The following is a 27,846-nucleotide window of genomic DNA, read 5'->3' on the forward strand; positions in this document are numbered from 1 at the left end:
TAATTTTTAGAAAGTTTTAAGTTGAGAATCATGACCTTGAAACTATGAAACTAGAGCTGATGAAGAATAAACTGAAACAGGGCCTTGTCCTGGATTTCTAAAAACTGGATTGCTTTTGAAATTTGTCTTATTATTCTCAACTTAAAACTTTCTAGAAATTAATCTACTGCCTGGCCAGAGCACTTGGAACCTTTTCATTTGATTTCCTCAACTCTCCAAGGACTCCAATTTATTTAGTTGCACAATTAAAGGCACAGCTGCTGCTAATTAATAGAGTGATGCTGGGATAATGAACAGAATCAACAACTGTATCCTTAACTCAGGATGGGAAATCAGACATCCTTGGACCACAGCTTCCATCATTCAAGACCATTGGCTGTGTTGGCAGGGGCCAACTAAGAACATCTGGAGGGCCACAGGGTCACTACTCTAGGGATGTGGGTGGCGCTGTGGTCTAAACCACTGAGCCTCTTGGGCTTGTCAATCGGAAGGTCGGCGGTTTGAATCCCTGTGACAGAGTGAGCTTCTGTTGCTCCGTCCCAGCTCCTGCCAACCTAGCAGTTTGAAAGCACACCGGTGCAAGTAGATAAATAGGTAGTGCTGTGGTGGGAAGGTAAACGGCGTTTCTGTGCACTCTGGTTTCCATCACGGTGTTCTGTTGCGCCGGAAGTGGTTTAGTCCTGCTGGCCACACAACCCAGAAAGCTGCCTGTGGACAAACACTGGCTCCCTTGGCCTGAAAGTGAGATGAGCACCGCAACCCCATAGTCGCCTTTGACTGGTCTTAACTGTTCAGGAGTCCTTTACCTTTTTTCATATATAAAAAATTCCAGCTTACTTTTTCTGTTTTACACAGTTTATAAAACCTCTCTTTAGTGTGCTTGACAGTGGTGTAGTAATGGGGGGCGGGGGGTGCGTGCTGCCCCAGGGGGCAGCAGGCTGGTCGGGGATGACCACCTCCGATGGCCGCCGCTGCAAGAGCCCCTCGCCGCTCACATGGAGGCAAGGCCGAGGTGCATTGCGGAAAGAGCTCCAGCGGCTTCCGAGCCTGGCTCCTCCACGTCGTCTCCTCCCTGCTGGAGGAGCCACCCTCCGCTGGCAGTGCAGCCCTCACCCACCTCCACGATGGCCCTGAAGAAAGCTAGGCGGCAGACAAGCAGGACCAGCCCCTGCGGGGCCAGCGCAAACTGGCTGTGAGGAGAACCGCCTTGAGCGTGGTAAGGATGGGCAGAGGGAGAGGGGGAAGCCTGCTGGACGCCGGCGCCGACGCTGCCTGCTGTGTTGCCACGGCGTCGTGTCGTATCCCTCCTGTGCGCGCATGCGTCGTGCCACGTACGTCGTGCATCATGATGCATGTGTCGTGACGTGCGACGCATGCATGTGATGGAAACCCCGCTCCCCGGCAGGGTGCCTTCGGGTTTGCTGCCCCGGGCTGCCAGGCGGCTAGCTACACCACTGGTGCTTGAGACTAACTTAAAAAGGAGAAGACTATGCTCTTCGGGAGTCTTGCTTCTTAACTTCTAACAGTTGTTGGCATAGTAATGAGGACATTCTGCAGATGCTCTGGGGCATTTTGTTCTCCTTTGTTGTTGTCTGTCTCGAGAGATAATGCAGTGTGCCTGTGGAAGTGAAGTCAAACCAAAGTGACCTCTCCGGGGTGCAAGCCTGGGCAGTGTGCATGGAGGTCCTGATGTGGTCCAAAATAAAGCAAAGCAAGACACATGAACAGCAGCTAAATCAATTAGAACAGGCTTCCTCAACCTTGGCCCTCCAGATGTTTTTGGCCTACAACTCCCATGATCCCTAGCTAGCAGGACCAGTGGTCAGGGATGCTGGAAATTGTAGTCTCAAAACATCTGGAGGGCTGAGGTTGAGGAAGCTTGAATTAGAAGGTGTGGAAGGATATGTAGCACAACTAAGAGTAAAAAGGAAACAATGGAGGGAGGTGCGGGGAAGTCAATCAATGTAGAAGGATAAGGAATAATATTGTTGCATGGATGTACTAATTTATTGTAAAAACATAAAAATGGGAAAGCAGAGCAAGGCATTTGGCACCAGTTTGGCCGCAGGAGTTGCCGGAAGTAGGCGTACAAGGCGTTATCCAACTTTCTTAGGGATTCCACTCCAGATCCGCTTAGTGTTTTCTTCTCCCAAAGATGTCCCACAAGGCAGCGGAGATTTAGGGCCAGATTTTTCCTTCTCCCAGGTGGGCTACCTTCCAAGGTTGATGAGCTCCACCTGCCCCCTCATTTCCCGCTACGACATGTGCTGAAACCACCTTCTTGACTGTTGGGCCCACTCTTGGTCTCGTCTGCTCAATCCGCTGGAGCCTGTCTTTGCGCACAGGGGAAGTTCCTAACGCACCAAGAGCTTGCGACCCATCGGCTACCATCACCTGGCTTAGCCGACCAGTCAAAGCCGTTCCAGGGATGTGGCCGCTGTTACATGCTGGCAGCTTCCAGGAGCCACAGGTGAGATCTGAATGCATGGTGGGGGACCAAAGGTGGTCAAATTCCCCCAGAAGGAGCACGACATGTCCCCCAATAGAGGTACTACTCCATCCTTTACACCCCATTTTGTTCTCCAAGTACAGACCAAAACTGCTTTATTTAAAGTAGTGGTGATAGCCGCTAGCTTAGATTGTTAAAAACAAAATACTGGGCAAGTTCATGTAAGATTAGGTCTGTCAAGAGGTACAGTGGAACCTCGGTTTATGAACACCTCGGTTTATGAATTTTCGGTTTATGAACACCGTGGACCCATCTGGAACGGATTAATTCATTTTCCATTACTTTCAATGGGAAAGTTCGCTTCAGTTTATGAACGCTTCAGTTTATGAACAGACTTCCGGAACCAATTACACCCATGCTTCAGTTTATGAACGCTTCAGTTTAAGTACTCCGCGGACCCGTCTGGAACGGATTAATCCACTTTTCATTACTTTCAATGGGAAAGTTCGCTTCAGTTTATGAACGCTTCAGTTTAAGTACTCTGCGGACCATCTGGAACGGATTAATCCACTTTCCATTACTTTCAATAGAAAAGTTCGCTTCAGTTTATGAACAGACTTCCGGAACCAATTGTGTTCATAAACCGAGGTACCACTGTATTGGTCATGGAGGTTAAAGACAATCTGTGTTCAAAGCAGATTTTGGGGCAAGTAGCAGTTGAAGGTTGTTACCTTGATGCTTTGCTTGTGGCCTTCTTGCAGGCAAAACAGTGCTGGACTAGATTGACCGGTTCTGATTCAGCAGAGATCCTGTATGGCAGGTTGTCTGGGCTTGTCTCGAGCTTCTGATACATAACTGTTGTCCACCTCTGCCCTGAGAGTTGGTTTAGGGCCAGAGTGGATAAAAACCAATGATTTTTTTTAAAAAATAAATGAATAAAATCAGATTTTCAAAAAAAATTAAATTGGATTTTTTTGATTTAAATTGGATTTTTTGATTTAAATTGGATTTTTAAAATAAAAAAAACTTTGGGAGGAAAAATCTTTCTAAACGAGTTCTCTATTTAAGTTACATTATAGTCCAGAGGCTATTCATCAGGAAATAAGGATTTGATCAAGTTTTTCATGTGTGCTAAAACTCAGTCTAAGTTTTTTTTTTAAAAAAATGTTTAACCACATCAGTTTACAAACATGGATACATGTGATATAATGTTATTGTTTTAGTTAAATAAATTGTTTAAATTGTTCCTCAGGAAATGAAAAGTCATCCAAATAATAATAATAATAATAATAATAATAATAATAATAATAATAATTTATTATTTATACCCCGCCCATCTGGCTGGGTTTCCCCAGCCACTCTGGGCGGCTTCCAACAGAAAATAAAACACAGTGATCTATTAAACATTCAAAGCCTCCCTGAACAGGGCTGCCTTCAGATGTCTTCTAAAAGTCTGGTAGTTGTTTTCCTCTTTGACATCTGGTGGGAGGGCGTTCCACAGGGCAGGCGCCACCACCGAGAAGGTAACAGTTAACTTATTAAACCTCACCATAATTTCATAATTATCTGTCTTATGTATTTCTAATAGTATAACCAAATCAGTAATTTTTGATATAACTGTAAAAAGTACTCTGAAATTTTATTATTCCAAAAATGAAACCTTCATCTGGTTGTAAATATTAAGATTATACCAGCACGAATGAGTCTTTCTGTAAAAAGAAAAGAAAAAGGATTTAAATAAAGTCTTACTGACTTACTTAAATCAAATCCACCCTGTTTAGGGGACATAATTCTTTTAAACAAGCGCAACCAATACTGCTAGATGAAGTGGCAGATCCAGTGAAATTGCTTTTGAGGCAGAATCCTGCATTGAATAGGTGAGGCTCCACTTGAAGAGATTAGATCTCATTCTTAGACGGATTAGAGCAGGCAGCCCCAAACTGCGGCCCTCCAGATGTTTTGGCCTCCAACTCCCACGATCCCTAGCTAACAGGACCAGTGGTCAGCATAGCTGCCAAGTTTTCACTTTTCTCGTGAGGAAGCCTATTCAGCATAAGGGAAAATCCCTGTAAAAAAGGGATAACTTGGCAGCTATGGTGGTCAGGGATGATGGGAATTGTAGTCCAAAACATCTCCCATAGGAACGCATTGAAGTGCAGTTTCCCATAGGGTGCCTGGCAAGACGGGAATTTTTTTTCCCGTCTTGCGAGGCACCCTATGGGATGAAAAAAATTCATCTTGCGAAGCGTGCCATAGGAAACTTCGTCTTGTGAGTCTCCATTGAAATCGCAAAACGCTTTTGTTTTGCGAGTTTTTCGTCTTGTGAAGCATTCGTCTAGCGAGGTACCACTGTAAAAGTAAAACACAGATGTTTCTGCTTACTGCACAAATTAAAGTTAGCACCCTGTTTGGCCTTTAGTGTCAGCTGTTCAGTAATGTTCAATTTATGTGGGTCAGTAATAATCTTGCCTCTCACCCCACCCCACCCCCCACCCCAACCCCATCTCATCTCTTTTGAGGACAGTACAGCAATTCAACAGCAGAGTGGACAAGACAAGACAATGCATTATAATATTTAACATGCATTTCGCTTCATTCAATAAGATGGTCTTCATTAAAATTGACAGACTCAGTGGTCTGGGTACATTTTTTTTTTAAAAAAAAGTAATCTAAATTGTGTTGATCTGTAAGAAAGGAATATTGATAACTACATTTTAAGCTTCCTTTCAGTTGCCTGATTCAGCTCTTTCACCACTGACTTGAAACAGTTTATTGTGAAATATGAAGAGAAGCAGCAGGATGATTCTATTAAGAAAGAGTCTTACAAAATTTCCTGCTTCGTAAATTATTTGTGAGGGAGAGAAAGATCTTGACAGCAGCTGCTGATGGCTTCTCAAAGATGCCTAGTAGTTTAAAGTAAGCTCACAAGTTAGGTGGGAATTGTGTTCCTGGGATCACCCTAAAAGCCCAAATGGCGTATAGTAAAAATGCATTGGGTGCAATGGTGTGTGGGATTGCCAAAGTTTCTTTTCCTGGAAGCCTGCCCCTTTCTATTTCCTCCTCCTCCTCCTCCTCCTCCTCCTCCTCCTCCTCCTCCTCCTCCTCCTCCTCCTCCTCCTCCGCATATAAAGCTGAACATGCACAAGTTAAAATCACAAAAGTTGCAGACTTACTGTATACTAAAGCAGTTAGTATGCCTTCTGGAATTGCCTCCTAAGACTCTGATGAAAGTGGGAGAGCACTACAGTCAAACCTCGGTTGTTGAACTTAATCCATTCTGGAAGCCCTTTCGGCTTCCGAAATGTTTGACAACCGAAGCACAGCTTCCAATTGGCTGCAGGAGCTTCCTGCACTCAAGCGGAAGCCGCGTCGGACGTTGGCTTCCGAAAAACGTTCAAAAATTGGAACATTTACTTCTGGGTTTTTGGCGTTCGGGAGCCAAAATGTACAGTAACGGAGGCGTTCGGGAGTCGGAGTAAGTGGTGGAGGAAGGGGAGTGCGGGCCACCCTGGGTGTCATCACCGAGGGGGTGGCAAAATGACAAAAATACGAGTTTAAAAACATAATTTTTTAAAAAAATGGGCTCATGAAACTTTTTAGTTTCTAAAAAAAAAAAGTCGTAAAAGGAAAAGCAGCCCACCTATCATTCATCTTCTGTCATACTGCTGTCAGGTGATTGACAGGTGGTCAGGACCACCTGACTGTCAAAGATGGCCAGTGTGGGTAGGATTGAACCCCTGTCTTATCAGCAGATGGGTGAGAGACCACTCCTGCTTTCTCCAGAAACAGAGTTTTGTATGGGGATAAAGTGTGCACAGCAGAACCAAGTAGGACTGAACCCTCTGACCATCAGGTGATGTCACCTGATTGATAGATGGTAGTAGTTCTGAAAAAAAAACTGGCTGCAAGGACCAAGCTGGATTAGTACGTGGACTGAGGATTCCTCCCCCGTGTTCTAGCCTTTGAAATGCACGCCACTTCATTCAGCAAATTCCTCTATGTTTAAATTGCCAGACCATACCGTTTTGGAGTACAAAACTTTGTTTTAGCTTTGCTTACGCTGTGCTAAAATTTATTTTAAAATGGCTAGTATCGGTCTATGCCTAGCACAGATACTGAGTGCTTGTAATGTAAAAAAGAGCACTTGAAAAAATCAAGTCCTTTATTTGTCTCATTCGCTATCAAAAGCAGAACATACCTGTCGGCCAGGTACGTGGTGCAATCCTTTACACGTTTACTCAGAAAGACGTCTAGCTGCATACAGTGGTGCTTACTTCCAGGTAAGTGTGTATAAAATTCCAGCCTAAGAGTTTCTGGAAATGCACTTGTCAATTGGCACTGTGCTACAAGGTCCCATATCTGGCTCTCTGCTAAGCAAAATAAATAAGCCGTTGTGTTCATGTGATGCCAACTTCAGCTCTTACTATGTAAGGAAAAGGATAAGTTGTTGTTGTTTAGTCGTTTAGTCGTGTCCGACTCTTCGTGACCCCATGGACCATAGCACGCCAGGCACTCCTGTCTTGCACTGCCTCCCGCAGTTTGGTCAAACTCATGTTCGTAGCTTCAAGAACACTGTCCAACCATCTCGTCCTCTGTCGTCCCCTTCTCCTAGTGCCCTCAATCTTTCCCAACATCAAGGTCTTTTCCAAGGATAAGTACCAGGCTGTATAAAGGAGCTGCAGCTGATTTGATCTTTAGTAATAAACTGCGGAGGGGAACGCGGGTGGTGCTGTGGGTTAAACCATAGGGCCTAGGGCTTGCCGATCAGAAGGTCGGCGGTTCGAATCCCCGCGACGGGGTGAGCTCCCGTTGCTTGGTCCCATCTCCTGCCAACCTAGCAGTTTGAAAGCACATCAAAGTGCAAGTAGATAAATAGGTACCGCTACAGCAGGAAGGTAAAGCGGCGTTTCCATGTGCTGTTCTGGTTCGCCAGAAGTGGCTTTGTCATACTGGCCACATGACCTGGAAGCTGTACGCCGGCTCCCTCGGCCAATAATGGGAGCTGAGTGCCGCAACCCCAGAGTCGGTTACCCTTTACCTTAATAAACTGCGGAACGATTGCTTTATAGGAGCCCTAGGTTACAGTCTCCACTGGCAATCTCTGCTACTTCTTCCCAGAATGCTTCAAGCGTCAAGACCATTGGTAATGTTGTGTTATTCCCAGTGGGCATGAGGTGACGAGGAGGTTGCAGAAGTCTAGTTAGCACCTACTCTGCTACCACTGCTTGTGAGGAAGGTCACTAAAAAAGAAACGAAACTAGTACAGCTGACACTACGATATATTTTGCATTGAAAGAGCACATGGGGGGGGTTGTATAGCCCTGTTTTTCACTACCACATGCACCCTACTGGCCAGCATGTTCAGGGGCCATGTTCAGAGGCCCTATGCACACCCATTTGTGCATAGGGCCTCTCTCTCTCTCTCTCTCTGTGTGTGTGTGTGTCTGTGTCTGTGTGTGTGGAACTCCTTGACACAGTTACTGAATGAGTGTGACCCCTTTGTGCCTGTGATGACTTGTGGCGCGTTGTGTGTACCTCTGAGAGAGTTCTGATAGGCTTCCTCTCTGTGACATGAGGGCAGCTGGGCCAATCTCTAGCATACAATTTTATTGTAATCAGCACCACAAAACAGCACACTCCTTTCTCCATTATGGTATGGAATAATTTTACAGTGGTACCTTGGTTGTTGAACTGCCAGATAGCTCAAGCATAACATCTTGCAATCAGATGTTGTAATCTTTTTGCCTCCTCACGTTTAATGCAGTCCTCTCTCTTTCTCTTTCATTTTTTCAAACATTTGCGCAATAACCTCAAATATTTGATATCAAATATCAACCTCAGAAATCAAATACCTTGTTTCATAAGTTGACTTCCCACCCTCACCTCCACAGTGTTTTTATCCAAACCTTTTCTACTGCATTAAATCTTTATCTATTACATATATATATATATATATATATATATATATATATATATCGCAATTATTTTGTCATTCTCCTTCTGCTGCTTTTATCTCAAATCCTGCCTGTGATTCCATTTGGCTGTAATATTTTTTAATTAGTTCATCATTTTGAATGACAAAAGAGATCATTTTGATCTCTTAATTTCAGGTTTGCCATTACTTTCAAAAGCCTGCTCTTCTTTATTTCTGTGCATATAATATTCTAGCTGATAGGTTTAGTGCAGTTCTTTACCTATCTCTTACTGCATTTCAAGACATTCATGTACTTGCTTAATTATTCACATTTCAACATTGTTCTTAGCCAACCAGCTGGGCAGCTCTTAGCTAAACCCAAATACCGGTACCTTGAGCAGAACAAAATTTCAATCTGCTCTGAAATATCGATATGGAGGTGTAGTTATAAATAATGCAATATGTGTGAGAAAAAGGATAGTTACAAGGTAAACAAGGTATAAGAATAAGATTTAGAAATTACTATAGAGGATTTACAATGTAACACAGTTGAAAGGGACTTGAGGAAGTCATAGTTACTAGAATTGATACAAGTTGAATGTTTTGGAATATTTGTTTTTGTCTTTTTGTGCTTTTTGTATCTGGTATTTTTTGTATTTCTTTTATTTTGTCTATTTTTTGTCTTGGTGTGTTACAAATTAATAAATATATTTGAAAAATTCAAGCTGCTCTGCATTTTAAAGCATGATAATCTGAAGACACCTTCTCAGACATTCTTTTTTCCAGCACATATTTTTAGGTGGATAAACGAGCTGTATAAATGCCAGCAATCTCTGTTTTCCAAGATTTTCAAAAATTGGCAGGTATGGTGTGTTTGAACATGCCAGGGATCTTAGTGCCCCTGTGTAAAAGGTGCATATTGAGTTCCACTGTAAGATTTTGCCTAGGGTGCCAAAATACTACAGGCTGCCCCTGGGAATTTAATGACAGGTCTGGGCCCTTGCCAAGGGCTGGAATGCTGTGGCTCCTCAGTTCCTGTTGCTGCAGTCAGTAATAAACACTACATAGTGCTGATGGCAGAAGCAGCCAAGAGCAAGTTGAAGCCAGCCCGGCCGTATTTCTTGGGAGATTTTTGCAGCAGCCCTTGTTAGCTTCCTCTTTTAACTAAAGAATGAAAAAGCGAGTTTGCTCATCATTTGCCAGATTTAAAGGTGGCAGCCTTATTCTAGCCAACTATTATAACAACCCATCCCCTTGTAATCTTCTCATCCCAGAGGTATGTGTCATTTTTGGATTACCCAAGTTGTGGACCATTTCCCTACAAAGCGTAACCATGATTCAGCCTTGAGGTTAAAGCTTGCGTCTGTCGGCTAGGCTGGGGGAAGCCCCCCGGCCGTCACCATTTGTAGTAGATTTCCCTGCAGATGTGATTCCTCGCACGATGCGATTTTTGGAGAGGAGTCAGTAAATCAGCCTTTTTACAGGTTTTAAAAACAAGGCAGCAGATAAACTTCCACATGTTACCGATTTCTTCCGGTTCTCTTTTTGCGGGGGAGGAAAGCGAGAGGAATCTGAATCGAGTCTTTACGTGCTTCGTGAAGTTAACCCGTTCCGGACTTTGAGGAAACAGAATACTGTCGTTTGTAGAGCGGAGAGACAAGTGAAATTAGCATTAACAAAATGTTGGGATAAAGCCTGAATTTTTGCATTTTGATCTGTCCTGTCCCGAGGATAAGCATGCAGATGTGACATAGCTGCCAAGTTTTCCCTTTTCTCGCGAGGAAGCCTATTCAGCATAAGGGAAAATCCCTTAAAAAAAAGGGATAACTTGGCAGCTATGAGATGTGATGATATATGAACCTGGAAGAGAAAAGGGCCGAGACGCAAATTACTGTGCAAGTGGTGTCCAAGGAAAATAGTGAAATGTTTCGCTCCCTCCCAACCCCCTTGAACCGCCAACTCCTGTGTTGTATCATAAACTGATTTTGGAAAGCCCTGAAATGGTTTCAGAGCAGTTTGCCATGTGGCTGTGGGGATCTGCTGTCTTAGAATCATAGGATTTAAAGCCCTAATCCACCCAGAGGAAGCAATAATAGCAGTTGATTAGGTTATATGCATCATTTTGTTGTCCAGATTTAGCATAGGTACCTCCTCTCAAGTATATTTGGGAAGATTTCCTTTCCTTTCTTTTTAAAGAACTGCTGCTCTACTTTCCTGTAGGACTTTTGGATACTTACAGGTACTGGTATTTGTGAAGCAATAGTAGGACTTATATTACAATTGGGAAGCAGTCATAGGTCTTAAGAACACAAGCAGAGCTTTGCAGGATCAGACCAAAGGCCCATCTAATCCAGTGAGCTGTTCTCACAGTGGCCAGCCAGATGACTTCTCTTAATATGGCTTAACATGGCCCATTGTGGAAGAGATGGAAAGTATGCTTCCTAGTTAATTTAGAATTGCAGAGTTGGAAGTAATACCAAGGGTCATCTAGACCAACCCCCTGGAATGCAGGAATTTCGGCTAAAGCACCCATAACAGATGGCCAAGAAACATACACCCAAAGAACCCCTTGGGTATGGGGAACTAGTTGCACAGATCTTGGGTTCCTAGCTGGAATCATACACTGTTCCATTCCTCTAGGTTGGGAAACACTGCGTCTAGTCAATAGGCTTGCTCATGTGCCATTTCTGTGTAGAAAAACGAATAAATATTCTGAAAGCCAATTTGGACTGATCCGCCACACTACACCAGAAGGTGCAGAAAATTTTCCAGCCTGGGGGGTGGCATTCACTTCCGGCCAGCCTGCTGCGTTCTACATGTGGGGACAGAGGCAAAATTAGTTGGAGCAATTTACACAAATGTTCCCTTTCATACACGAGGTTAGTTTTTGTGCACACTCGCATGCCCTGCTCTATTATCGTTGAAGCAGTTTGTACATTTAAAAAATGTAGCTGCAAGGCAACATTCCTAAATGCTGGATTGAAGTGTTCTGGAGTTGAAATGATGTGTTTGTGCAAAATTGATTAAATGCTGGCCAAGAAAGCTAAATCCCGATTGCAAAGCAGTTCATGAATTGTGTGAGTTGCTTGCTCCATCCAGTGGTCCAAACAAAATGGCTGCCACAGGTTCCCTGCCTGTACCCGTGCAATGCTAGTAGGTTTTCTGTCCAAATCGTGCAGAGATGCTTGCCATCCTTTCCTTCGCTCTTGGCGCTGCTACTTTGCCCTTCCTTACAAAGGCGATTCAAGGATTTCTTCACTGATTAGTTAGGCTAGTTTGTGCCCAGTGATGACTCCAAAGCATACATTGTTGTTGTTGTTGTTGTTTAGTCGTTTATGTTCGGTTTCTGTTAATTGGTTCTCATGGGAAACTTACAGATTCTTGCTTCACACAGTTAACTCAAGGCAGTGTCAATTTACTCTTGGCAGAAAGCCAAGGTCTGCCTGGCCTGGCAACAGCTCTCTGATTGGTTAATGACCAGCACTGAACTCTGTTATCTAGGAATGCTAGCACAGTTGTTTCTTGTTGGGTGTTAGGAGTAGGAGTGCTGCGTATGGTTGGAGGGAGGGAGGGAGGGAGAGAGAGAGAGAGAGAGAGAGAGAAAGAGAGAGAGAGAGAGAGAAAGAGAAATGATTTATTTTGCTTTGCTTTGTATGCAGAAACTCTGCTGGTTTTATTTTCTTTTAATAAATCCTGTAAATAGTTATTCTGCATCTAGCCGACTAGTCATTTCCACCTCAACTTGCTTCTGCGCTGTGCAGGAAAACTCTGCTACGTTTGGGCTAAAGCCACTAGAGCTATTCCCGACACTTCAAAATTCTAAGAGTTTAGTCGTGTCTGACTCTTCGTGACCCTATGGACCATAGCACGCCAGGCACTCCTGTCTTCCACTGCCTCCTGCAGTTTGGTCAAACTCATGTTGGTAGCTTCAAGAACACTGTCCAACCATCTTGTCCTCTGTCATCCCCTTCTCCTAGTGCCCTCAAACCCTACTATTCTGATTCATTCAATCTTAAATTTGTTGTATGGCATTACAGGGTAATGCAGATACAAAAATACAAGGACGTACACTACATCCTATGCCCTTTTAAAATGTGTTTTTTTGTTGGGGGGGGGGCTATTGGGTTGGTGTTTTTATTTTTATGATGTATTTTGTGGTTGTATATCTTGATTTTATTCCGTGAACTGCCCTGAGGACCCCCCCCCCCCCCGGGTATAGGGCGGTGTATAAATTCAAGTAAATAAAATAAATGTTCTCCAACCAGGAAGCGAAGGAGTTCCAAGGACACATTTCCAGCCAAGCAGAAAACACTTGGTGGAGCAGGGCTGGTGAGATGATGTAGCTAGGGAAAGGATGTGGCTTGGGCACAGTTTCAGGGGCCAGGTTGAGGGGTCTGGAGGGCCACCCCGAGGCTCCCCATCCCTGCCATAGGGTGGACATATGCAAAGGAAGGCAGGGATTACATGCCTTCAAGAGCTCTGTAGAAAGAAAGAATTTTGGCAAAGTTCTGCTTGTGTTCATGTGGAGGTTAGAAAAACTAGCTGCCAGAAATTCACTGTCTGTTACTTACTTACTTACATGCCTGCTTTCCACAGTTCAAACCATGCTCAAGGCTGCTTGTAAGATGAAATGAATGCAAAACTACAACATAACCAAAGTACAGTGGTACCTTGGTTCTCAAACTCAATCCGCTCTGGCGCAGCTTCTGATTGGCTGATTGGCCCCGGAAACAATGCCGACAGCCGAAACAGACGCTTGGCTTCCGAAAAACGTTTGCGATCCGGGACACTTTTACTTCTGGGTTGGCGGCGCCTGGGAGCCGATTTGTTCATCAGCTAAGCCGTTCGGGAACCAAGGTACCACTGTAGTCATAAACAATAAATGAAACATTAAACAAAAAATACAAAACCAAACTGAACCATTTCCACATAAAGCGCAACAAAGTCTAAAGTAAAGATACAACAAACCACCAGCAGCAACAACCTCACCCACCACCAACACCCCCCCCATACCAATTGTGTCACATTGCTTCATCATTATTGTCTCCCGCGAAGGCATAGATAGCTTAAGAAAGCAAGGAGGGACGTGGCTGATATATCAAGTCAGGGGATCTATTTCATAGAGTGAACAAGGTTGGATTAATTAGGGGAAAGCACTTAAAAACCTTCAAGTACTTAATTGTGCAATACCCTATGCAGCAGAATGGGAGAAAGCTGGGTTTATTATCGAACTTCTTCAAGAGTTGTCAGTTAGTCATTAGCTGTGGCTGCATGACCCAGTTGGACTGGTTAGATTGCATTCCCAAAGGATGATGAAGACAAGTAGCCTTAAGGATCATTGGAGTTATTTTTTTAAAAAAGACTTTCAACAGGACTGGACAACTTCTGGCCCACCAAGCCAGTTGTATTTTGTGGCCTGTTAGGCGTTTGGTACTCCTGTTTTGTTGGTCCAAGGAAAAGGAATAGGTATAACATGAGAATTCCTGGATGCCAAGATCCAGGTTTGATGCAAGCACTCTTTGGTGAGAGAATTTCAGCGGAGATTTAAAATCACAAGAGATGCAGAAAAGCAAAGTGTGGAAATATAAGCTGTTAGACCATTAAACTATACCATTCAAAGTTCCTTCCAAAATTTCCCACTTCCCCTAGCATAGAAAAAGACCACATGTTTGGCGAGTTAAAAATGGTTTACTTACAAGCTCTCCAAAGGTCCGTTTCATGTGCCTCAGAAAAGTTGTGCAGCAGTAAAACTTTCACAAAGTGGTGAAAGTTCCAAAATTATTGGTATAGGAACTCAGGAGTGGCTTGTGGTTGCCATATGGTCTGCCATATGGTCTGAACCAGCTCAAATCTCTTTATATGTTCAGTTTCTCAGGTAGACTGAGGGTGAACAAAGGCGTGATTACTTAGTTCCTCCCAAGGTGAGGGGAAGTGGACATTGCTAAGCCTGACAGGACAGCTTACTCTATGGTATTAACCCCTTCTTGCATTGGTTAGAGTTAAGCATGTTGATTATATGCAGCTGTTTATCCAACACATTTTACTGCTGAGGAGGCAAGTGTGGAAGGAGATATTCCCTAAGATCAGGCCCATGATCCCTAGCTAACAGGACCAGTGGTCGGGGAAGATGGGAATTGTAGTCTCAAAACATCTGGAGGGCCGAAGTTTGGGGATGCCTGCCTAAGATAGTCAGAACCCAGGGAGATGAGAGTTTTCAGGCCGAAAGCAGTACTTGGCCTAGAAACATAGGTAACCAGTGCATATGTTTCAGAATACGGAAGATATGGGTACAGTATGCTGACTCTAACCTGCCAATAGTTGAGCATTTTGTGCTAGCAGGACTTTCCCAACAATTTTCAAAGGCATTCTTATGTTGAGCACAGAGCTGTACTGCAACCTGGGCATTTTATTTGTTTGTTTATGTTAGCTCACCTGTCCTCCAATTTGCTAGGCTGAGGGGCAGTGACTGTCTCGCCGTCACCCAGGGATCTTCACTGCTGAGTGGGGATTTGAACCTGGGTTTCCCAAATCCTAGTCCAGTGCTCCTAACCACTACACCACACTGGATCTCACCCCAGCATGAACAATGTTCGCCGAGCGAGCTTCTGTTTACCCGAAGCAGCTGTAGCTGGCACATCAGCTGAAATTGATAGAAGGTAGCCTAGCTCACAATAGGAGCAGGGTGGAACCCAGCAGTTGAAGCCATCAACCTGAATATTACAGGGGAGTGTGACCCCCCACCCATACCAGTCATATCACCCACAAATGGGTCTACTGAGTTCAATCCAGATAAATCAGAATTGATAGCAAAGCACTCATTAGACCAGTTGGCTGGGGATATGTCTAGTCTGGGTGGGATCACACCCCCTTGTATGGTTCACCCATATCCGGTTCCAGGATTTCAACTTATTATTGAGAAGATGCCAACAAGTTGCAATAATACTTCATAATAAATGACTACTATAAAGGACATAGCGTTTGTTATTTTCCTTTTCCACTTATTTAAGGAACAGACATTTAGAGCTACCTAATGGAAATAACACAAGCTTTTTTTTTTTTTAAAAAAAAATGTGGACTCTGACCAAGGGTATCCCATCATACTTCAATAAAAGCAAATATACAACTTCAAAGTAATGCCATTGTTGAGTCACAATGAACGGAAGTTCTGAATGATGCCTGACGTACAGAGCCCTTTCTTCCATTGTTGAGTTTTACTGTTAGGAGAAAAGTATTTAATCTTCCTGTGGCCAATTATCACTGACTTAACACCTTTGAAGTGCAGAGTTTTGCAACTTTTGTTTTCATTCTCATGGCAACCCTGTGAGATAAGTCACTGAGAGAGGTCAATCCCAGGTGGGAATTTGAACCTGGAGCCTGCACCACATACTACTGTACAGCCCATTGGTTCTGCACAATTGAATAAAGTCATCCGGTATCTGTTAATTGTCATTTAGTTTGGTCTCCTAAGGTGACAATGTATAAGTGTGAAACATATGAACAGCCAGTTCTTTAAGAATTCATTGTGATTATGTAGTTCTTTCAAAATACCCATACAGGGGGTGGCATACATGGGATGAATAGCTCAGTCGGTAGAGCATGAGACTTTTAATCTCAAGGTTGTGGGTTCGAGCCCCATGTTGGGCAAAAGATTCCTGCATTCCAGGGGGTTGGACTAGGTAACCCTTATGGGCCATTCCAACCAAACAACTCTTGAGGACAATACATTACACCTGCATATTGTGTGCAGGCTTTATTGTGCACACAGCTTTTATTTTGGGTTTGTGCATGGATGTATACTTGGGCAAACTTCTGTTGACCCATATTTCTTGTGGCGGAGGGGGGAAGCAGGTTTTATCCCTCCCCAATATTTGCCCTGATTGCCCAGTGTGGTAATGCAAGCAACAGAGAACAAACACCATCTGCGTAGTCCCATCTTTGGATCCATACATTGGAGTATGGTGCAACAATGGTGGGGAAACCTTAGGCTTGTAGGATCTACTTTAATTTGTACTGGGACTGTGAGAGCCATCAACTTGAGCCAAATGCAAGAGACATAGACTAAGAAGTAAAGACTCCTGAGCCCCGGAATTGGGTTTGAGGCCCAGAATTGAATGGAGCTCATAGTCTTTCCACACACAAATCTGTTCTTGGTTACCCCAAGCTTTCATCATTTCAGCTGTATAATTAAAGACAGAGCAGGGCTTCCTTTGGTAGATAGCTTTGCTAAATAACTGAACCTCAGAAATCCTTGCTGATCATGCAGGAATCTAGCAGAAGATTCAGATCTACCTTCCACCCACCCTTGTGTTATGATAGTGAGTTAGTTTAATATAGTGATAAGGGATGGAACTAGGAATCAAGTCATCCCTCTACTGCCATGAAGTTAGTAAGTAGGTAGCCTTAAGCAAACACACTCTCTGAGTCTCATATGTAAACATAATGGCAGTTGTTAGAAGTCTCCTTCCACCCTCTTTCAGATCACCCAAAACACCACAGCACTGGATCTCTTTACCCATATATAGTTTTAAAATGGAAAGTGGTGACAGCAATAATACTGAGGAGCCCATGACCCAAGGAGCACCTGCAGACTATTTTACTTTGCAGGAGTGCACGATTGCGCACACTCATTCTTTACAACATGCACCATATATGTTGGCATGGTGTAAATCTGTGAACGGCACCAAAAGCAGGAGGCATCATTAATATATAAAAGGACTAACCGTGTGAACCAAAAAACTGGAGTTTCAGTGTTTTGCATGGAATTCTAGACTACAGAATGTAAGGTCATGGCTTCTGGGTCAGATAAATATTTTTTGTTATTGGTATGGGACTGATGGATGGGGAGACAAATCTTGGGAGTTGCTTGATAACAACAAGCAGATTTGCCTGGAGGTAGTTTGTCCTGCAATGTACCAGCTCTTTATCTGTAGTAGACTAGCTGGGATTGTATTTGTTGGCGTGTAGGGAGGTGACACTTCCATAAGGTGACGTTGGATTCAATGGCCTTTATGCTGTTCTCAACTATGTGACTGTATGAGAACCATTTTTTAAAAGCGTAAAGAGACTACTGAGAAATGCATGTATTAACATAGCTGCCAAGTCTCCCGTATTCCCCGGAAAACCCCCGTTTTTCCAGCTGTACCCAGCCGAAAAAACTGTTTTTTTTGTTTTCCCCCGGTTTATTCTGGCGTGGCGGCCATTTTGGAACTGGGCGGAGCATGCTCAGAAGCGACTTTTGATGCTGCTTTGCCCAGTTCCAAAATGGCTGCAGTGCTACTTCCGTTCTGCTACTTCCGGTCCAGTCCCTTATTTCTCAGGCCAGAACTTGGCAGGTATGTGTATAAAACACATTTTCATCTGATTTTGTGTGTGTGCTAAATTTGGTTAAAGTTTGGAAAGGGTCAGCACACCATCTTGATTTAAAATTGTATCCAAATATAGACCAGAACCACCTTGATCTCAAGAACTACTACGCTTAGTGGGGTGATGAGATATTCAGGGGTGTCCAAATCAGTGCAGTTGGGAATGTTTTGGTCTTCCATCTTGATCCAAAATGGCATCCAGTGGTTTCTAAACATAGAACAAAGCCCACCATTGTATCAAATTTGGTGATATCCTCTTCAGGAATGTCCAAATCATTGCAGTTTGGAACATTGTTGTCTTCCAACTTGATTCAAAATGGCATCCAAACATAGACAAAAACCAGCACCTCCATTTTGGGAACTGTCATGCCAAGTTTGGCAACAATATCTCTAGAGGTGTTTGAACGGACGGAGAACAGACAGATAAACCACTTGCCAAAATATTGATGTACCCCAATCTCTGAGGAGTGCAAGATTCCAGGGGTTCCAGGAGCTTACCCAGGGTTCAGTTTCCTCGGAATGGGGGATCAGTGGAGCCTGTGGTGTCTCTAGGATGTGTATATGATGGATGGGTTCAGAGCGGGTGGTGCTGTGGTCTAAACCACTGAGCCCCTTGGGCTTGCTGATCAGAAGGTCGGTGGTTCGAATTCCTGCAACGGAGTGAGCTCCCATTGCTCTGTCCCAGCTCCTGCCAACCTAGCAGTTCAGAAGCATGCCAGTGCAAGCAGATAAATAGGTGCCGCTGTGGCGGGAAGGTAAACAGCATTTCCATGCGCTCTGGTTTCTGTCACGGTGTTCCATTGTGCCAGAAGCGGTTTAGTGCTGCTGGCCGCATGACCCGGAAAGCTATCTGCGGACAAACACCGGCTCCCTTGGCCTGAAGGAGAGATGAGCGCCACAACCCCATAGTTGCCTTTGTCTGGACTTAACCACCCAGGAGTCCTTTACCTTTTGCCTTGCAGCATTAACACCCCAAGAGGGTTTTCCTTCTCCCACAGCCATAGCCAAGACAGGATATAAATGAAATAAGTAAATACTACATAAATGTTAATATTAAGTGCATGACTACCTATATTTCATACAGCTTGCCTAATGCTTTTTCTCAGCTTTATGAGTGAAACAATCCTGTGCATGTTTACTTGGAGCTAAGTCCTTCAGTGTTCAGCGGCACTTGTGTATCAAGTGTGCTTAGAATTGCAGCTGTAATTAAATATTGGTAGTGCTATGAGAATCCAGGTAAAATGGCTGGGATGTGATATGATATGTGGAGCAATGGAAATGTGTGTAGAAATGGCATAATATAAATATAATGGTCTGTTTTGTATAGCTCTTGATATTTCCTGAAATGTATGTTTGCACAATTTTGCATCTCGCCTTACTGCTTACACGGAAGATGTCACCTTGTTTTCCCTTAATCTTTCCATTATTGTTTTGAGTGATGACTTTGCAACACCTCCGAACAAAGTATTTGCTGTTCAGACACCAGGAAGTAAAGCTGCGTACATGGTGTACCACTACAATTTGGTTTTGCTATAATAATAAAAGTTTCAGAAGTATGGAAATACCAAAGCTACGTCAAGCAGGACTCTTCAGAAGCAATGACAATTGGCATGGGGTTGTCCTAAGAACACCAGAAGATTCCCTCTGTGGGTTAGACCAGGTTTTTTTGAAAGGAAAATTTAGAACTGCCCAGTGGTTATAATTCATGTGCAAAGTGTGTGATGAAACAACACCTACGGATTTTCCTTGTGTGCATAGACGGTGGTACCTTGGTTCCCGAACAGCTTTGTTGGCTCCCAAACACCGCAGACCTGGAAGTAAGTGTTCCGGTTTGAGAACGTTTTTTGGAAGCCGAATGTCCAATGCAGCTTTCGCTTGAGTGCAGGAAGCTCCTGCAGCCAATCAGAAGCTGCGCCTTGGTTTTCAAACCGTTTCAGGAGTCAAACGGACTCCTGGAACAGATTAAGTTTGAGAACCAAGGTACCACTGTACATGCTGTCTTGCATTCCATGATAATTTAGAATGCTACGAAGAGTAGGAGGACAGGTAATAAGTGCTTCTAGATTCCATATAGAGTAAAGAGGGATCTTGGGACAGTTGAGAACTCATACTCCCTAAATGCCTCTTTGAGGTCAAAACATGGTGGACTTTTGTCGCAGTGAGAAATCTAGATCTCCATTTTTCTTCTTGAAGCTCAAATTCAATAATTTTATGCTATGGTGATACTTTCAGACATAAATGTTTCATGTAGCTTTGCCACAATAAGATTCCTGTTAAAAACCCCATGTTGGATATTTCTGACAATGCCATCCTTATCATGACATCTCAGAAAAAGGCAGCCTGTGTTCTATAATTATTTCCTTCATATTATAAATAGTGGTGAATGCTCTGTGGAGAATACCAGTGGAGTCTGCGTGGAGAAGGAAAAATGGATATGTTTGTTCAGGGTCTTTTTCACATTGTTCCCAGCAGCTTTTTTGCATCACTTACCGGTAATACAATATTTGCATGGCTTGAATTATTGAACTGTCCAAGTGTTCTTTTTGAACTGCCTATAAATATGGCAGGCACATCATTAAACAAAAGCAGCTGCTGACATCACCATAGCCTGAAAGCGAGATGAGCACCGCAACCCCATAGTCGCTTTGACGGGGCTTAACCGTCCAGGGGTCCTTTAGCTTTACCTTTTACACATAGATCTGTCACTGTTGTTGGAGATATGGTAGTTGGCTACATGCCCCACTGGACAATGAAAACATTGCAATAGTTATCTCAGTGGTAATTCTGAAAGACAAGTTAGGAATATTTTTAAATACAGCGGTGCCTCGCTAGACGAATGCCCTGTAAGATGAATTTTTCGCTTAATGAATAGGTTTTGCGATTGGAGGTTGCCTCGCAAGACGATGAGGTTTTCTATGGCCACCACTTTGTCTTGTGAAGAGTGGCCATAAAAACCTCAGATCGCAAAACCTAGCGAAAGGGGCATTTGTCTAGCGAAAGGGGAACTAGCTGTAGCAAGGGAAGAAGGCAAAGGAAGATCAGCTGAGAGGCACTGCCGCGAGCAGTGAGGGGCAACCGGCAGAGACCAGCGGAACACTAGCGCGGGAAGAAAGCAAAGGTCTTCCCACGCCGCCTGGATGCCTGTCCGATCCAGGCGGGAGGCGGCAGCGAGGAGATGCTCTTCTCCCGCCGCTGCTGCTCGCCGCGCCCGATGCCGGGGAAGGCAGGCGGGAGGCGGCGGCAGGAGAAGCTCTTCTCCCGCAGCTGCCTCTTGCCGCGCATGGCCAGCATGGGGCGCAGCTTCGGAGACCTCCTAGGCTGTGCCCCATGCCGGGAAAGGCAGGCAAGGCGGCGGCCGCCAGTCGCCCAGAGCCCATAGGAACGCATTGATTAAGTTTCAATGCATCCCTATGGGAAACTGGGACTCACTAGACGAAATTAATTTGTTACACGAATTGACCCGTGGAACGAATTAATTTCGTCTAGCGAGGCACCACTGTAAATAAGTGAAATACTTGCAGGTATAGTGACTACCTTTGAAAAACGGACAGCTGAATTTTCTGCATTTTATTCAGAGCAAGCCGCAATCAAATACATTCCTTCCCGCTATGCCTGATTAATTTTACATGTGAAATTCCATAAATTTGAGGCACTGGAAAGAAATGCTGGGAGGCTCTTTCCACCTTAGCTGAACTGAACTTTGAACTTTTCAAAACCCCTCTCCCAATGAAGAGAGAAAAATGAGGTGCTGGAACACAAACCTGCCACCGTGACCTTTAAACTAGCAGCCCGAAAGATGGCAGGTAAGTTTTCAGCCTGTAAGCCCAAACTATTGTTTTTGCTTGTCTTCCGTTAAAGCCAGCAGGAGGTTGGTTTGGCACAAGAGAGCTTTTTTTGGTCAGTGGTGAATTAGGGGCACGATATTATGTCTGGAGATTGGCTGCAGAAATAAAAAGAGTTTAAACTTTTTCTGGCTTTTTAAATTATACAGCCCTTAAAAGACTGCGTGTGTCCAGTGCGAAAAGAACATTACATCAGCAGCTGATAACATCGTCCATTTCACGCTGTTACCGAAACCAAAATGTCTTCTACAGATCCTTATCAGCAAATTATGGTGAGTTGGTTAGACTTTCTATTCCCAATGCTCAGGATAAACTGCAGCTAATAACAATGGCATTAACTACAACAAATTATTTTAACGAGGCTTGCAATTTTAGGAATTGTGTCTATAAGCATCATCCACTGTAAGGTTGGGTGAGCTGGGAAAAATTTGAAAAAAAAACGATGTGAAAATATTTTAAGTGCATTGAGTAAGGAAAAATATATTCCAGCTGTCCTCAATTCATGTATTTCTGAAGATAAGGGGATATAAACTCTGTAAAAAAAATAACAGCCATAAACCCAAAAGCTGATATATTTAGTAAGATAAATTCTGTACTAGCGTGTAACTAGGTAACTAAAACTTTAATTACAGATTAAACTGATTAGTTGAGGGCTTGAAAATAAGCAAAGACTTCAGGATTCTGGCTTGCTGTTCATGTTTCAAGGAGACAGTTTCTCCTCTGACAAATTACGGAAACTAGGCGTGGAAGGCTTGTATTGAAAACTTGCAAATGACCTTCCTTCAAGCAAGAAGAACCAAAGGCAGAGAAAGTTGAAGGAGCTCAGCCGCAACAAACAGTTGATTTCAAGTTTTAGAGGTGTAGAATTTATTTAATTGTTGAAGCCGTGGAAAAACACCTGTGCCTCAACCATGGGCGTAGCCAGGAGTTTTGTTAGGAAGGGGGCAGGCCTTTTGTTAGCTATGTATTTTTATTAATTTAGGGTGGGGGCAACTGCCCCTCCCTGCCCCCTCCCCCTTGGCTATGCCCATGGCTTCAACACGGTGGGGGGGGGGGGAGGAATGACATTTTTTGGAAAAACCAAAATATCAGCTAAACTTACTTATGAACCCTGCACCCATTTTACTGTTTTAACTACTTAAATGGGTTATTTTATTACTTAGTTGGAATATAAAATTGTACTATTTGGCATACATTCTTCCCAGAGCCCAGTAAGCTAGACGGGGGCTTTAAAATGTTCTCTCTGCAGCAAAAAAACACAGCACAGAAAGAGCTTTTTTCCTCGAAAATGTCTCTCCCCCACCCCCTAATTGTTCTGGGGCCTTTACAACTCTATACAGTGGTACCTCAACTTACGAAGACGATCCGTTCCGCGGCTGTCTTGGTAAGTCGAAGTCTTCGGTTCTTGAAGTGCCCGTTCTGCGCATGCGCGAAGCGTGATTTTGCGCTTCTGTGCATGCGCCGATTGCGCATGCGGCGAAAAGACTTCAGGGGTTGTCGACTTCGGAAGTCGAAAACTTCGGAAGTCGAGTCGTTCGGTTGTCGAGGTACCACTGTATACAGTCATACCTCGGTTTAAGTACGCTTCGGTTTGAGTACTTTCAGTTTAAGTACTCTGCGGACCCGTCTGGAACGGATTAATCCACTTTCCATCACTTTCAGTGGGAAAGTTCGCTTCAGGTTAAGTACGCTTCAGGTTAAGTACAGACGTCTGGAACCAATTGTGTACTTAAACCGAGGTACCACTGTAGTTCAGACGTCATTTTACAGACTTGATCAGGAAACACTGCTTAAGATTGTGAGGGATGCCAGCTGAGTAAATTGGTCAAAAACCAATCGGCATAATTAGAAACTTAGTGGACTGTTCTTGGGTATCTAAGGCTCTCCCACTGTCCATTACTCAATTGGCTGAACAAGAGACCCCATCAAGTAGTGCAAATCAAGTATTGTTTATGGATTATAATTTTTTTGTTGAGGCAAAATGGTTTGGTTTGAGTTCTGTTTGCTTCGGTTCAAATCATTATGGGCAAATACTTTTTACTTTTTTTACTGTGAAAATTAGTAATTAATACCCTTAAATGCAGGTGTGTGTTTACTGAAACTAACAGGTGGCTTCTTATTCTCCCGAGAACTGTATGAAAATATTTGCTGTAGTATATCCAGATTCTCTGGAAAGAGCTGGGAGCAGGAGAAGAAAGCAGCGTCTGTTCATAGATAGCTGCCAGATTATTCATCATAATGCTGAACTGCTGGGGTGCTAAAAATACTTTTCTGTGCTTCCTTGAAGTGATCCTTTATCGCCTCTGTGGCTTTGGGTTTCCCTCCACATACAGTCACATCCTTTTCTGTGAGTCTGCTGCAAAGAGGCTGTAACAGCGAGTATTTCACCACTCTGTGTGTACTGTTTGTTTGTTTGATTTGGAGTGAGGAATGGAGGATGAACATGATCATATTACGGGTTTATCCCGTTGCAGGTTGTCACGTAGGATGAGGTAAGCTAGTCTTGCCACCTCCTGGATGAAAAGTGCCACTTGGCATATTTGAATATGCCAGTGTGAAGATTTACAATGTGCTCAAACACTTCCAACGACTTCCAGATCCAGCACTGTCTACTGTGCTGCAGAAGAAGCTTATTGTTTTATTCTTTTTTGAGGTTTTCTTTCAATGAAGTGGCAAATAAATGTCGTGAAATGAAACAAATAAGCAAACAACTGATGCCAGGTAGCCAGAGTCAGGATACCGAACACATACAGTCATACCTCAGGTTGCGTCCGCTGCGGGTTGCGTTCTTTCAGGATATGAACGTGGTGGACCCGGAAGTGGTTACTTTTGGGTTGTGCCGCGTGCGCGTGCGCAGAAGCGTTCTGCGCGCATCGCGCATGTGCAGAAGCACACCATCGCGCTTTCATGCATGGATGAAAGTGCCGCTCGGGTTGCGGATCGGGGCCGCAACCCGAGGTACCACTGTAATACAAAACAGCTAAAGATTTACATGGTAACAACAACCGCCTACTATGAAGTATCAGTTCTGGTCACCACCATCAAATAGCATTAAAAGGCAGACATTTCAGTGAGTTCTGTTTTCATTATGGTCCCTTTGCAGATAAAGCAGACCTCTGCAGTTGTTTTAGAAATTGTCCAATTTACATAAGAAGAATAGGAATCCTTTAAATAACAAAAAAATACCTTCTTATTATCTGCATGCAAAGGACTGATTTGACCACTTCAGCTTGTGTTTTGTTAGCCCCAAAATGGAAAATGAGCGAAGTCCCAACTAAAGAAGAATGGCAACTTAAACTGATGGAATATGCGCAGCTCACAGACCTAACATAAAGAATAAGAGAACAAGAAGAACATATATTTAGAGAAGATTGGAAAATGCTTATTTAATATATGGAGGAAAATTGTGTATATCTGAAAACATGGGCAGCATTAAGATGAATTCAACAGTGTAAATAAGTTTTGATGGATGTTATAATGGCATACTGAATGGTTTAGTTTAAATAAAATGTGCAGGGATTTACGTTGTGCAAAATGAACCACGGAAAGAGAGGAAGGGAAGTCATTCATATTTTAAGGATGTTTAAGTGAATATTCTAAAATGTAAAACAGAAATTTAATAAAAATTATAACAAAAAATGACTATACCACCAACCCATCAGTTTGGCCAATAAATCAGCTCCTTTTGGCTCCTCCAAATTGGCTCACCTATTAGCAACTGTTCCAATTGGCTGGAGTGAAGGAGAGATAGAATTTTCGCGGCCACTCAATTGGCTTCCTTGACAGACCAGCTCTGATTGGCTCCTCTTCTCCTTGCCTGTTTCCATTCAAGCTACTCATTAGTAAAAATAGATTTAAGAATTGGTTTGCTTGTCATCCTCTTCCTTCTCCAGACCTTTCCCCTTTTGTGTTTTGTCTTTGTGGCTGTGAGCCTGCACAGTCAGGGATGTCTTGACTGTTACTGTCTAAGGAACACTGGGAACCTTTTTGGTTCTAGAGCAAAGTTTTTAAAAGTTTTAAAATACATAAATAAATGTAACCACTCTTATGCAAATATTTTTTTACAACGGTAGGTTTTCCTCACTCTTTCTATGCATGCAGATGGGTGAGGCATAGTCCCCAAATCCATATAAGTTAGTGTGAGTAGAGAAGCAGGATGGTGTATGGATAAATGGATGTAGGCTGAAAGAAAATTATGTTGTGTACGTACTATCGCTCTCAGTGAGAGCTGGACCATAAAGAAGGCTGATCACCGAAGAATTGATGCTTTTGAATTATGATGCTGGAGGAGACTCTTGAGAGCCCCATGGACTGCAAGAAGGTCAAACCTATCCATTCTGAAGGAAATCAGCCCTGAGTGCTCAGTGGAAGGACAGATCGTGAAGCTGAGGCTCCAATACTTTGGCCACCTCATGAGAAGAGAAGACTCCCCGGAAAAGACCCTGATGCTGGGAAAGATTGAGGGCACAAGGAGAAGGGGATGACAGAGGACGAGGTGGTTGGACAGTGTTCTGTTTAGGGAAGCTTTTCATGTTTAATAGATTATTGTATTTGAATATCCTTCTGGAAGCCGCCCAGAGTGGCTGGGGAAACAATAAATAAATTATTGTTATTGTTGTTGTTGTTGTTGTTGTTATTATTATTATTATTATTATTATTATTATTATTATTATTATTCTCAAAGCTACCAACATGAGTCTGACCAAACTGTGGGAGGCAGTGGAAGAAGTGCCTGGCGTGCTCTGGTCCATGGGGTCACAAAGAGTCAGACACGACTAAACAACAAACAGCATGTACTATCGCACACTCAGACACCCCCCTTTCCTTTTATGCAACAACTGCTATCTGGGAAGACTGGGGAGAAGCTATTTTCAGTTCCAGAGTAATGTTGAGGTCTTTGAGTTTATCCTCTCTGAGTTTAATTATGCAGTATAGCTAGAAGAAAATTGACAGTTACCATTCAGCAGAACCTGTATTTATCTAAATCTTATTTGCAACAGAAGCATAAGCCTGCAGGACACAAGCCACCTTTTATACTCACTGTAGGGCTAAAAGGTTGCATTTTCCTCTGCCTAACCCTGGCATAAATGTGTGTGTGTTGGGTGTTTGTGTGTGATAGACTTGAGCTCTAACCCTGTCTTAAAAAAGAAGAAGTAAAAACGTTTTTGAGTTCCTAAGACAATGAATGGGAGCAACAGGAGTAAATATTTATAGTAGACCAAAAGAATAAGCTAAAGATAAACAGGCTGAGAAAAAGGAAGCCTGTGCAGAAGGAAAAGTGATATGATTAAAACAAGAAGTAGAATGTTCGTGGAAGGTTTGGATGACATATAAACATAGAAAGCTTATACTGAGTGAGATGATTGATCCATGTTATGTTCTTCTACTGAGCCCTTCCTCTCATGAGTACGCACCAGTCAGGAAGCTAGACAAGAACTTTGAATCTTGAAGTCTTCCTGAAGTCTACATTGAGTGGTGATGGATATAGCCTATCTTGATTTCAGCAAGGCCTTTGACAAGGTGCCCCATGATATTCTTGTAAAGAAGCTGGTAAAATGCGGGCTAGACAATGCTACCATTCAGTGGATTTGTAACTGGCTGGCTGACCGAACCCAAAGGGTGCTCATCAATGGCTCCTCCTCATCCTGGAGAGTAGTGACTAGTGGGGTGCCACAGGGTTCTGTCTCGGGCCCAGTCTTATTCAACATCTTTATCAATGACTTGGATGATGAGCTTGAGGGCATCCTGAGCAAGTTTGCAGATGACACCAAATTGGGAGGGGTGGCTAATACCCCAGAGGACAGGATCACACTTCAAAATGACCTTAACAGATTAGACAACTGGGCCAAAGCAAACAAGATGAATTTTAAAAGGGAGAAATGTAAAGTACTACACTTGGGCAAAAAATAATAATATGAAAGGCACAAATACAGGATGGGTGATACCTGGCTTGAGAGCAGTGCATGTGAAAAGGATCTAGGAGTCCTGGTAGACCACAAACTTGACATGAGTCAACAGTGTGATGCAGCAGCTAAAAAAGCCAATGCAATTCTGGGCTGCATCAATAGGAGTATAGCATCTAGATCAAGGAAAGTAATAGTACCACTGTATTCTGCTCTGGTCAGACCTCACCTGGAGTACTGTGTCCAGTTCTGGGCACCACATTTCAAGAAGGATACTGACAAGCTGGAACGTGTCCAGAGGAGGGCAACCAAAATGGTCAAAGGCCTGGAAACAATGCCTTATGAGGAACGGCTTAGGGAGCTGGGTATGTTTAGC

The 27,846-nt window shown here is 43.4% G+C and overlaps 1 protein-coding gene and 1 non-coding gene across 5 annotated transcripts in view; both read left to right on the forward strand.

The window, feature by feature from the left end:
* Positions 1–27,846, forward strand: part of PLA2G4A (phospholipase A2 group IVA) — an 80,019-nt gene that overhangs the window by 2,747 nt on the left and 49,426 nt on the right. For 2 of the 4 annotated variants that reach the window (XM_035122361.3, XM_035122363.3), the window contains exon 2: positions 21,717–21,839. The exons of 1 other annotated variant lie outside the window; for it this stretch is intronic. In XM_035122361.3, the coding sequence (XP_034978252.1) occupies positions 21,807–21,839 (33 nt within the window). In that variant the 5' untranslated portion in view covers positions 21,717–21,806. Of the gene's footprint in view, positions 1–9,408; positions 9,640–21,716; positions 21,840–27,846 lie in introns of those variants that run through there. One more of the 4 variants, XM_035122362.3, reaches the window with a different exon arrangement.
* TRNAK-UUU (transfer RNA lysine (anticodon UUU)) lies at positions 15,935–16,007 on the forward strand. The gene has a single exon. It is a non-coding gene; the product is annotated as a tRNA-Lys (tRNA).

The sequence above is a fragment of the Zootoca vivipara genome, chromosome 7 (assembly GCF_965207765.1).
Source record: "Zootoca vivipara chromosome 7, rZooViv2.hap1.1, whole genome shotgun sequence".
In the NCBI taxonomy this organism is placed as follows: Eukaryota; Metazoa; Chordata; class Lepidosauria; order Squamata; family Lacertidae; genus Zootoca; species Zootoca vivipara.